Source organism: Etheostoma cragini, chromosome 22, assembly GCF_013103735.1.
Source record: "Etheostoma cragini isolate CJK2018 chromosome 22, CSU_Ecrag_1.0, whole genome shotgun sequence".
NCBI classification, from domain to species: domain Eukaryota; kingdom Metazoa; phylum Chordata; class Actinopteri; order Perciformes; family Percidae; genus Etheostoma; species Etheostoma cragini.
Window position 1 is genome coordinate 21,139,838 of NC_048428.1, and position 12,994 is coordinate 21,152,831.

A 12,994-nucleotide genomic window follows, 5' to 3' on the forward strand; every position below is an offset into this window, starting at 1 on the left:
CACTCAGACATAAGCAGCAGCTCAGGCATATTTGAGTGCAATCCAACTCTAGACACTCAAACACTCAAACACACACACACACACACACACACACACACACACACACAATCTTATAGAAGTGTGCAAACTTGCTGATTAACACTGTTATGAAGCAATGTTACCTCTCAGTCACAGCAGAGTTAGAAAGGAGGTCGAGCCGAGCCAATTTTAAACCGGGGTAAAACATCATGCTTCACCTTCCCTCGGTATAAAGACATGACGGAGTCAGAGTCGGAGGCGGCGTCCATAGACTGTACGCCTAAAACTGTACTAAAACTGTGGGTGAGATTTTTTAGTATGGCCGAAGCCTTAGTATGAAAGCAATAGCACTCGATTTGCACATTATTTACACTAAAACACCAGAGCATGCAAACAGTGGACACTATGACAGCATAAATTTCCCACAAAGCAATGCTGCTGCAACGCAACGCATTCTAATGGACGGGTCTGTACGATATCGTACGAAATCAGGAGACCACCGGCTGTGCAGAGTGACAGTTTTTTTTGGGTGTTTTATCCGCTGCAGAGCTTTGTGACGCCGGCTACGGTCCTCCATCGCAGCTCGGCCGTATCAGCCGCAGTTAGATGTGTTTAGCCCAAAATGAGTGACTCTGAGTCGGGTACCGAGCACCGCGAGCTGCTGCAAGCTTTTGGCGGAGATTAGAGTTAAATTTAGTCAACAAAATAAAAGCATTTTGTGAAAGGAAAGCCTTGTTATATAATAAGAGTTTTATCCTGCTAACGCCCGGTTATACATTCAACAATCAGTAAGTCAACATCTCACTGCTTTAAATAGAAGTTGGAATTTGGAACCAGTGTTATTGCAGCTGTCGCCGTTTTATGTTGTTATATCGTGTTGTGCGTCCGTGTGACACCGAGAGAGGTTCTGATAAGACTATCAGCAGCAACAGGGAGGCAGAGAATATCAAATGTACGCCAGTAAGAAGCCCGGATGTTAAGTTTGACCGCCCTGCTTGTAAAACACACGGTTGTGTTTGTAGAAAGGGCTCAGTGAGCCTCGTGGAGGAGGAAGGTTCCACAATGCAAGAATATCACTGTGTTTTTATAGAATATCACCGTGTTTTTATAGAATATCAGTGTTTTTATAGAATATCACGGTGTTTTTATAGAATACCACTGTGTTTTTATAGAATATCACTGTGTTTTTATAGAATATCACGGTGTTTTTATAGAATATCACCGTGTTTTTGTAGAATATCACAATGTTTTTATAGAATATCACTGTGTTTTTATAGAATACCACTGTGTTTTTATAGAATATCACAGTGTTTTTATAGAATATCACTGTGTTTTTATAGAATATCACTGTGTTTTTATAGAATATCACGGTGTTTTTATAGAATATCACCGTGTTTTTGTAGAATATCACAATGTTTTTATAGAATATCACAGTGTTTTTATAGAATACCACTGTGTTTTTATAGAATATCACTGTGTTTTTATAGAATATCACTGTGTTTTTATAGAATATCACTGTGTTTTTATAGAATATCAGTGTTTTTATAGAATATCACAGTGTTTTTATAGAATATCACAATGTTTTTATAGAATATCACTGTGTTTTTATAGAATATCACTGTGTTTTTATAGAATATCACAATGTTTTTATAGAATATCACAGTGTTTTTATAGAATATCACAGTGTTTAGTGGAATTTATGTTCATTAAACCTCATTTACAGGAAATACCTAATTAGAACTAATGTTTGAGTTAGAAAAGCAGAAATTAGGAATTATTTCGACTAAAACTAAAGAAAAGTATGTTTATGGATAATCACAGACTGGAATATGTCAACTTTTACTCAATACTATTTCAAAACCAAGTCAATGTTTTTTTCAAATGCTATAAAAGTGAATAACTGTATGAATGGCGCATTAATTATCCTGGCTTTAAAGTTAGAGATCTACATTACTTAAAGATTCTTTTGCTTGTTTTGTAAAATCCATCTGCACTGATAAATAAGTAACACCTCAGAATGAAAAGGCACTTACAGATCAAGTGACTCGCCTGTGTTATCAGCTCAAGCTGTTTTGCTGAGTCGGCAGGGCAGAGATCTGATACCTGGGGCCCACAAGTTCACCCTACGTCATCCTGGTTGAATTGGGTCTAGTATATTTACTGGGAGAAATAAGGGATAAAAGCAAAGACTACACTGCCAAGAACAGATAAATGAACCCTTTGTAATTAACATCATTCATGCTCAATTTATCCCCAAAAACATGTCATCTGATCTTTACCTAAGTCACTTTAAACTCAGGAAAAGTTAACTCTCTCGTTGAATTCCTGTTGTTTATGGAGGAGGAGAACCAGGAAATGAGTCGGGGAAATGCAATGGTGGAATGTAAACTATGTACATTTACTCAAGTACTGTACAAATTTGAGGTACTTATACTTGAGTCTATCCTTTTATTGTGCTTTCTACTTCTACTCCGCTGCATTTAAGAGAGAAACCTTTTACTCCACTACATTCACCTAACAGCTTTAGATACTAGTAACTTTACACGTTAAGACTGTTGCACACACAAAACACATGTAGTTAATAAATGAACATGTTTTATGATAAACTACCCAACGGTACACGGGCCTACAAGTACATCTGAGATGAAGAGCCCAGTTTCCAGTTTCTGCATTGAGTACTTTTACTATTAATACTTTGGGTACATTTTCCTATGATGATACTTATATAATTTTACTTGTAATATTTTTAATGCAGGACTTTTACATGTAACAGAGTATCTTTAAGTAATAGTACTTCTACTTCCGTAAAGGATCTAAATACTTCTTCCACCACTGGGGAAATGGGGCGCTACGATCCACAACCTTTCTCTCTGGACTTTGCAGGACAGGATTTCTTTTTGGGGGGGGGGGAGGCAGTCACTTGATCTGGATATGACGGGTGTACTTTATCGGGCTCGGGATGGGTGGGGGGGCGACAGTGGATTCCTGTGTCACCCTTTAGGACACATACAGTTCCTTCAGTATGTACTCAACACAGAACTATGAATCAAGCTTAAATACTGTGTTCTGTACAAAACACCCAAAATGTTGCTTACTGACACTCATGTCGTCACGAGCTGTCCGTATTCACACATGCTTACAGAGTACTTCTGATGAAACAAGCTGGTAAAGAAAGGGTTAAAAAAAGGAAGATAAGTGCAGTAAATTTGAAGAATTTGAGATCATATTTTAGGACTACGTTATGAAAAAATGCACCGAAATCCAAGGTTGTCACGTCCTTTAACGTACTGCTGTGATGTCTTTGTACAATCATGTGTATCTCACAGGGTTTGGTTAGGAAGCGTTTTTTTAATTCAATTCAATTTAAATAGCGCCAAATTTGCGCTTTTAATTCAAGAGCAGGTCTAGATCGTACTCTGTGATCTGGAACTGATGCAAATCAGCACATATTTAGCGAGAACATGCGTCCTTTGCATATTGAAACATTTCAGAAAACTTGTAATACTGTATAACAAATATCTTAATGTCAGTAATCAACTCTCTCCCTTTCTCTTAATTACAGAAACCCAAATCAAATATTCAAAGTGTTGTGTATTTAGAGACTGCTCCCTGTCTGTTCAGGTGTGGTGGTTCCTGAGAAGAAATGCAGAGTAAAAGCCACCAAGAGGCCGAAAAGGAGGAAGAGCTCTGACTCCGAGAGCAGCGACGACAGTCAGCCCAAGCAGATAAAGACGGAGGAGGTCACCTCCCAGCTGGTGAGTTTGCACTTTACTTTGGGTCTTTCCATCTTATCTTACATCATAGTGGAAAGGAGGAGAGGAGAAATCTCACGAGAAGTGACTTGTTGTCAGAGGATGGCGTAGCTTAGTGTCATCGGAAGGTTTTTGCATTGTCGTTGAATTTGATTGGCTGGCCTTATTTGTTTTGATTCGGCGCAAATTAACATTTAAAAAAAAGGCAAAGGTACGAGACTGTTTGAAACGATCATACACTTCAATGGCAGAAACATTTCCATGGTAACAGCGATTTCCACCAATCAGAGACGTCGCTGTCACGCTTAGGATTGTGGGTAGTGTAGTACTTTTCCATAAGGTTGCAAATAAGATTGTGTTTTTCTTAAAACCAGGTTGATTTCAAATGGACTTGTTGGCTTTTAAAGGAGCAAAAACTTTTGTTTCACAACCTCAGAGCTCGTAGTTGGTCTACTTCGGATGGTTTAGAGTCTAAACCATCCGAAGTTTTGATCATCAGCTTTAATGTCTAAACTTTAGACATTAAAGCTGATAATCAAAATTCTTAAGGAGAAAATTTGTGAGATTTTTACTTCTGGAAACACACCCTCGTAACACGAGCTCTTCATCTGTAAAGAGCGTGGCCTGAAGAAGTAAAGTCCAAACTCACCAGCTGTGAGGTGGCCTCCTCCGCTGTGGGATGAGTCGGACCTGTTGCTGCCCAATATTCAGATTTCAGAAGGAGACTTCTCTGTGAGAGAGACTTGGTTAGACACAATAACAAACCAGACTGGATCAAGTAACAAAAACAGCTCTTCAAGTGGACGTAAATTGACGGTTCGTAATTGCCTTGCAGCTCCCGCTTAATACTGGACCGAATTAAAGTGAAATGTTGTCCCCGTTAGACACAAAAACATGGTGAAATAGGGTCCAGGTTAAATACCAAAGTTTCCCTTGAATGACACACTATCATGCTAACTGAATCTTGCAAGTGAGGCCAAAAAACTACTGAAGAGAACCCCCTGGATGTCGTGGCTTTAAATCCTGCCGCCTGAGCTAAAGTTTTCATCTAGCAGCTGTTTCCATGTCTCAGCGAGGTATAAAAACAAAACTGCCTCTTCAGCTGCAAACTCTGTGCTTGTCAGTGTGTTGAAGAGATTGTGCTGTGGCCTGACCTCCCCGTCCAGACAGAAGACCCCGCTCAATACGCCGCCCCCATGCAGAGAGAAGGTGAGTTTAACTCCACTGATACTACAGCAGTCACACAGCGTCTGGTCGATAACAGACCAGATCAATACAACCTGAGGGTCTGATCTGTTCACCCAGTCTAGATTCAAACTGCCTGACTTCAAGTGATTTGTGGACAGGAGACACGGATGTCTAAATTACATCCTGACGTCATGCATTTCATCTAGAGATGTTCCGATACCAGTATCTCCGATACTGCCTAAAACGCTGGTATCAGTATCAGGAAGTACTGGAGTTTATGCCTCGATCCGATACCACGTAATCTACGTTAAAGTAGTTTATTTATATTCTTTTTCCAGTAGAACTGGATCAAACTGCATAAAAAAAGAAAGTTCTGTGGCGTTCATTGTTTGGGTTTGTTCATGTTTCACAAAGAGTTTAACCCGACTTAGTCCAACAATCATATCCCATACAGGGATAGTAGTACACAGCTGTTAAAACATAATAAAATATATGACACGCTGGTATCAGATCAGTCCTCGGTATCGCCCGCTACGCAAGTTCAAGTATCGGAATCGGTATCTGGAAGCAAAGAATGGTTTTACCTGAGCTGTAATGTCTTCTTACTCAACAGGAGCGTTAACTAACCAGCCATCTAACTCCACTCTCCAACTCTAGTTTTTTTTCTTCCTTCATAACAAAAAAAACAACACATAAAAACACACAATGCATCCCGCCTTTGCATGTTACCATGCGGCATATTCACACGGGATACACAAAGTCTGCATTTTACTCAAATTTACTGACATTATCACCCCATTATGAACCCTTAATCACAGAGATGCCGATTCACACCGGACTAATATAATCCCACAATTGGCCCTGTTTGGTGACATGTGGTGGAGTTTTTACTTGACAAACTACAGACCTGCCAAGAGATTAAGATCACAGACAACCTTCACAATTATTACAACTACCTAAAGGTCCCCTTATACTAGTCTCACGCAAAAATGGCTTATGAAAAGAACTTCAGATGGAGAAAGTGCAGCTGAGACAGCAGAGCGGCGATATAAAGAAGAGATCATTCTCGTACTCAGGATAATGAGTGAGAAGTAGTCTATACTGGCAACGATTTACTTGGGGGATTGCTCCGGTGACACTGGAAAATGGATGTCCGCACCCTTCCTCTTTCTCTGTCTTGGCGGTCTAACCTCTGGTGGATTTCTGAGGACTATGGTCACCTGGTGCAGGGCGAATCCATACAGCTACCTAGACTCTCTGTCCAATCGGAGGACTATGGTTACCTGGTCCTCAGATCTCTGCAGGGTAAATCCAGACAGCTAACTAGACTCTCTGTCCAATCGGAGGTTTCTGTTGCACGGCTAAAACAACTTTCAAACATACACACGTTCCACCAAAACAACTTCCTTCCCGAGGCTATTTTGCACAGGCATCGCCAGCACGGCCCAAGATGATTGTGATTGGTTAAAAGAGATCCCAATCAACCAGAGCATGTTTTTCAGACCCTCCTCCGCAGAGCTGTGAAGGGGGGTCTAGCAATGCAAGACTAGGTAATAAAAAATAAAAAAGTGCCATTTACTGTGCCACTACAGCTGCCCACATGCATTCCACAATGATTTTACGATCACATAGCGTAGGCGGTACAGTATGAAACTCTGCCAAATAGACGTGTTGTTCACATACCTAACATAGCATAACCTGTTATGATGAACACAGCATAACCTGGTTGCACAACATATTGTCCTCTGTCAACAAAACAAACTCTGGCTTTATTCACAAACAACCAGCTGGTATGTCACTTTATCTCTCTCTCTCCCTCTCTCTCTCCCTCTCTCTCTCTCTCTCTCTCTGCAGAAGTCAATGAGATCAGGTTGGACGTGCGGATCGAGGAGAGCGTTCCTGCTCCGGTAGGAGGTAATAAACTGAACAAACATTACAATAATCATGTGCAGCTTGTTATGTACAAATGTCTTTGATATGTTTTTAGGGAGGAGGGGACAGGTGAATAGGGAAATAAATAGATATCACCATCAAACTTCCCCAGTTGATTACTGACATTAAGACAGTATTGTTTATGCAGTATTACAAGTTTTCTGACATGTTTCAATATACAACTGATGCATGTTCTTGTTAAATATGTGCTAATTTGCACCAGTTCCAGAACAAACCTTTACCTAAGGTTCAAAGTTTTCATGTTGTTGACGACCTGTATTAGAGACCAAGGTTTTTACAGAGGGGGTTTGGGGCCGGGACTAGGACCACTCTATATAATATTGATCTATGGCCCAGACCTAGAAAACACTTTCAACAGTACTTAAAAGCTATAAAATGTTGTATAAATCAAGCTGTAAAAGATATCTGAACACCTCAAACCTTCAGAATATAACGTTAGAGAAGATTGAAAGTGGAAAGTTTGGCGTTGATACAAGTGCTACTGAAGTGGAGATTTTTTCTGGGTAAACTACTTTACCTAACAGATATCTTTAATGAAACTTCCCAGTTGATTACTCACGTTGAAACAATTACTTCCTGTATTACAAGGTTTCTGATATTTTTATGTCAAACCCTTGAGTTGTCCTCGGGTCAAATTTGACCTGTTAAACGTTTTTTTTTTTTTATATATATCACAAATATGTGTTTATTTCAACCAAATTAGCCAAACATAACTTGATGCATGCATGCACGTTGTATAGAAGCCACGCAACAACGTTCCCAGGTAAAATTAATGATCGCTTCCATTGAATTTTAGTTCCTGACTAAACCTGAACCCACTGACATGGACCCGTCTGTGATTATCCATCAACATCCTTTGATCTTAACCATTAATCAAAATGATTCATAATGTCTGCATAATTTTAACTAAAAAAATAGATATGTCACTGACCATGAATTACAAAAAAACATTGAAAAAAGTGACACATGTTTAAAATAGCGTTAGAAAAACACGTTAATGGTCGTTGGGAGGACAGCACAAGGGTTAGATATGCTAATGAATCATGATTGGTGGATTAAGGAGAAATCTCCAGACACACATTGACAAACTGAAGTTAAACACCTAAATGTGTATTTTGGATATTCCACCCATGTTGGATGTTGGAGAGTCGTCTAACTTGCTCAAACAACAACAAAAAACATCAAAAAAGTGCCACTGGTGCTTTTATTATGCCTGTCTCTGTCCCCGTGTCTCCAGTCCAGGACTCTTTCAACGTGGTGATTCATTACTTGGGACAGGAGGTTCTGAAACGCCAAGTCCAGAGCACTGACATCAGGATAATGTACTCGCCTCCGTCCCCCGTTCCCCCGCCGCCGGCCGCCCTGAAGGGCCGGTTTCCACGCATCCCGCTGCCGGAGCCGCCCTGCACGCTGCCGGCCGTCCCCGAGCTGCAGGCCCTGTTCACCCTGCTGCCCTTCATGGAGAAAGGGGTGGTGCTGACCGCCACGCCGCGGGGAGTCTACGGGAAACGGTTCTGCCAGGGGCGGGTCTTCTGGACGGGGCCGCACACGACCACGGGGCTGCACAAGATGGAGAGAAACACGGACCCGGTTATGCTCTTCAGTAAAGACTGCTTCAAGCAACGTGAGTCCGATCCCCAACCCCCCAACACTGAACCTTCACATGCATTTAAGACGTTATATCAGAATAGTTTTAAATAGTTTCCTTTTCAAAAAACACAATATTTTTGTTTTACTAAACATTGCCGCAGCTCCTCTTTTCACCCTGTTTTTGGGCTTTTTCACTTTGTGAACCTATAACATGCACAAAAAATAAACAGTATATAACACACCTCAATAAAGGGAAAAAGCCCAAAAGCTTAATATGAGCACTTTAACCCTCATGTAGTCCTCGGGTCAAATTAACTCGATTTCTTATATTAAATATTCTTTTTAGTTCCCCAAAATAACATGATTGATTCCACCCACCGCTCTTTGCTAAGTACAAATCTCTACTTTCATACAACACTTGAGTAAATGTACTTAGTTACATTCCACCACTGCTTAGGTGTCTGTTAACATTGTGATTAAATTTGCAAGACTTCTTCATGGAAACAGAACAATTCTTTTTCATTTAATACACATATTTTTAACATATTTTAACTACAACTGAGACGATGAGCTGAGTTTATTTAATCTTTTAGTTGATGAACATTTGATGAATCATTTTTCAAGCCAGAATCTCAATGCGGTTTCCAGATTTAGTCCCAAACTGACTGTGTTTGGGGGTTCAGACTGTTCTGAAGAGCCCTCTTTGGTGTCTGGGAAATTACAGCGACTATTGTTTTACCGTTTTCTGACATCGCACAGACAAAATAATCGAAAAGTTATTAACTAAATCCTTTTCAGTTGCAACCCAGAACAGCTTGTCTTTAACCAGAGTCCATTCTGTGTGAATCTGTTTGAAACCATGAACCATGAACTGTACGTCCAGTCTGATCTCAGGACAGTAACATGAATTATATATTGAACTCATTTTGGGCTTTCTCATATTTAGAGCTGGACACCTTCCGTGTGAGCGGCGGCGAGCCTCCTCAGTGTGGCATCACGCTGTGTTTCGGTGAAGAGCTGAGTCACACCGAAGACCCGTCTGGAAAACTCATCATAGTCCAGGTAAACGTACGTGTCCACACAACCCGCACTGGAGCTCACGTTCATTGACAAATAACTTGTATAATAACTAAACTACTACGCACTATAGCTGAAAACCATTTAGAGAAACTGATATTAGATATTTATTGATTTGCATCCCAAACTAAAAGTTTGTCCTTAAATAAATACATCCAAATATGTATATTAATATATATATAAATATATCGGCTAAAATCTGAGACTTAACTTCACAAATAATCCATTTTTTTATTTGGTTTATTTTGTTCCCGTTACCAGATAAGCGGATGAAGAAGGACGGATGCATGGCTTACAAATAATTTCAATTAATCAATTTTTCCTCATTATTGGTTATTAATTTAAAACAGTACTTAGGGAAGAGGGAATCACGTGTGGGATTATTTAACTGTACTGTACATATTACTAATGTTTCTTATTTTTGACAAATGTCACATATACAAACATTATGCACATTTTGTTTTCCCATCCTGTATATATTTAAATATTTGTTCTTGTATTTTAATGTTATATTTTGTTCCTATTATTATTATTATTTCATGTATACTGTATGTATGTATATTTTTTCCTAGTATCTCATTTATATTTATATTCTGTGTTGTGTGACTAATGTACGTGTGCTGCTGTATAACACCGTAATTTCACATTTTTGGGATAACTAAATATCTATCTATACAGCATAAACACACACACACACAGTATATATATATATATATATGTATTTTAATTATTCTTGTTGTACGTGTCCTTATTGAAACGTATTTTCCGCTGCTCTGGACGTCTGACACATGTTGCAGAATTGACATGAAACTAAACTTTACAGTAAGAAGAACTAACGTAAGAATCAACACACCGTTACCTGCTCTTCTCCCGGCTGCAGATCACGTTCCCGTGGGCAGAGCAGCAGGTCCAGAACGTCCAGAACGTCCAGAGCGTCCAGTCCGTCTTCGAGTCCATCAGCTCCCTGTACACGTTGGCCAGCCAGTCTCCGGAGGGGGAGATCACCCTGAACCTGGTTGCCATGCCGTTGCCGGACTCGGAGACCATCACCTGCGGCGGGAGCATCCTGAGCACTTTCCCCGGCCGTGATGGGGAAGTTTTCATTCCAAAATAAAAGGTACAGAGGGGCTGAGTGATAAATCACCATGGTTACCACCCTGTACGCAACATCTAAAATTAGTCTCAAATCTCCCGGAAAGATTTCTGATTTCAAAATAAAAGCATATAGTTGATTTTTTTTTAACGCTGAGTCCTAACAGATAGCACAAAACCAACCTTATGGCACTAATCAAAACTCAGATAGAAGACATCAATACCGGACTCTTTTTCTTTACCCTGACGATGGATATTGAACGTTTTTCGGGATGGACTTCGGCCCCTCACGTCCTCCTAGAGGTTAGTTGGTGAACTGGAAGCACTACATGTTAAACCAACACTGAGATGACGTCTTCACCGCTGCAGAATGAATCAAACATTTAAAACTGATTTCCGTTAGTTGTTTCGACACTCTCTGGTCTCAGCTTCTTCATTTTTTGCTTTCTTTGTCACATGCAACAGTAACTTTTTAAGGTTTTCGACTGATTGTGAAGTTCAGTGAAGATGGTTCTTACATCTCAATAGACTGAACAGTTAATTAGACAATTACCCATAGTGCAGTTCCTCTTGTGTCCTCGGGGTTATCTGGAAAATATTGAAAATGTGATGTTAACTCTTTGATCATGGCTGCACGGCTGTCTTACCTCTAAACCGGTGGTTCCCAATCCTTGGTTCTTGACCCTCAGAAAGGGTCGCATGTTATCTCCGAGGGGTCAAGAGACCTTAAGGCGTCACGTTCCCATACATCGAAACAGCGTCGTCAATTTAGGTTTTCAGTAGAAACGTATTTTACATTTGTTTTTGAAGCATTACAAAAAGGAATGACGTCGTCGTCAAGGTGGTTGGATAGATTATAAAAACAAGTCTGTGTTTTTATAATCTATCCACTCGACTTCAAGAACTTTGATGAACTTTGAACATTTTTATAATACTTCAAAAACAAATGTGATTGGAGAGAAAAAATGTTCCTCCTGCGAAAGCATATTAACAGTTTACCAAAGATACCTATTCTTTTTTGTTATGCAACATACTTATTTAACCCAAACCAGGACCTTTTCCTCAGCCTAACCAAGTAGGTTTTGTATTAATTCAAGACATTAACGAGGCGTTTGAAGCTGTGACCGTAACGTGGGAGAAAGAAACATTCCCTTGTAAAACGAGATTGAAAATGCAGTTAAGTTGCACGGGAACGTAATTTTGTAGAAAGCCGGGTTTCAAGAGAAGATTAACAGGAAAAGAAAGCAGATCATCACACGTCTGCTTCCTAATATCAACTAATCTTTGCTTTTTTTTTTTCCTCTTTCTTTCTTGGAAAAAAATTATTTTAGGTTTTTTTTATTTGAATGAAACAAAAACAACCTAACGAGGTTGGGAACCACTGATGCAAATTAGCAACTGATAACAAGTCTGATCATAGTCCAGCTATATCTAAACCTCGTTCCCTGTCCTATTTTACACTAGAGCTGCAATGATTGATCCGATTTAAATTAATCGCCAACTATTTTGATAATAGATCAGTCGGTTTGAGTCATTTTGTTTTAGACAAAAGTAAAACTACTGTGATTCCAGCTTGTTAAATGTGAATATCTTCTAGTTCCTTCTCTCCTCTGTGACAGTAAACTGAATATCTTTGAGTTGTGGAAGAAAAACGAGACATTTGAGGACGTCATCTCTGGGTTTTGGGAAACACTGATCCTTGTTTTTGTGACATTTTATAAACCAAACAACTTATCGATGAACCGAGAAAATACTGAACAGATTAATCGACTATGAAATATTATGACTATGAGATATAAAGTCAAACAAAGGGAAACGCGCCATAAAAAGGAAGTTGACGCTGCAATAAAAACATAGTTCAATAAAGTAGTGAAGAAATATATAACTTGCAATAATTTTCACTTTTTTAATGTAATGCCTGTTAGTCTTACTCAACTCTAAGGGTAGTTTTTTATGTTAGTTAGGCTTCTGAAGTCAAACACGTAGATACATTTAAAATGCATTTTTTCCATAAATAAGAAAAGTTTCCCCCTGTCGATGAAACTTGAGGTTTGAAGCAGAAGGAAAAACCCAAAATGATTTACTCATGTTATTCCTCTGGGACAATAGGTGCATTTTTATTTTTGTTATGTGTTAATGTGTGAGAAAGTAAATCAAATTTTACATGAGTGTACCCAGTTAAGACTTGGGATTAGTGTTTTGAGAGTTACACTGTATTCTGACACTGCTTTAGACATTTAAAATGTTCTACTGTTGTTGTTGTTGTGGAAGGTTAAAGGACAAAGAAACAAAACATCAGACACTTCAAAACTAAGTATTGCAGA

At 39.3% G+C, this 12,994-nt stretch overlaps 1 protein-coding gene across 4 annotated transcripts in view; it reads left to right on the forward strand.

The window, feature by feature from the left end:
• The window catches only part of irf9 (interferon regulatory factor 9), a 13,676-nt gene extending 2,640 nt beyond the window's left edge, over nucleotides 1–11,036 (forward strand). For 2 of the 4 annotated variants that reach the window (XM_034862381.1, XM_034862382.1), the window contains exons 5-10: nucleotides 3,640–3,773; nucleotides 4,895–4,979; nucleotides 6,813–6,872; nucleotides 8,149–8,535; nucleotides 9,448–9,569; nucleotides 10,459–11,036. In XM_034862381.1, coding sequence (XP_034718272.1) covers nucleotides 3,640–3,773; nucleotides 4,895–4,979; nucleotides 6,813–6,872; nucleotides 8,149–8,535; nucleotides 9,448–9,569; nucleotides 10,459–10,692 — 1,022 coding nt within the window. In that variant the 3' untranslated portion in view covers nucleotides 10,693–11,036. The remainder of the gene's footprint in view (nucleotides 1–3,639; nucleotides 3,774–4,894; nucleotides 4,980–6,812; nucleotides 6,873–8,148; nucleotides 8,536–9,447; nucleotides 9,570–10,458) is intronic. The other 2 variants (XM_034862384.1, XM_034862383.1) reach the window with 2 other exon arrangements.
• The last annotated feature ends 1,958 nt before the right edge of the window (nucleotides 11,037–12,994 follow it).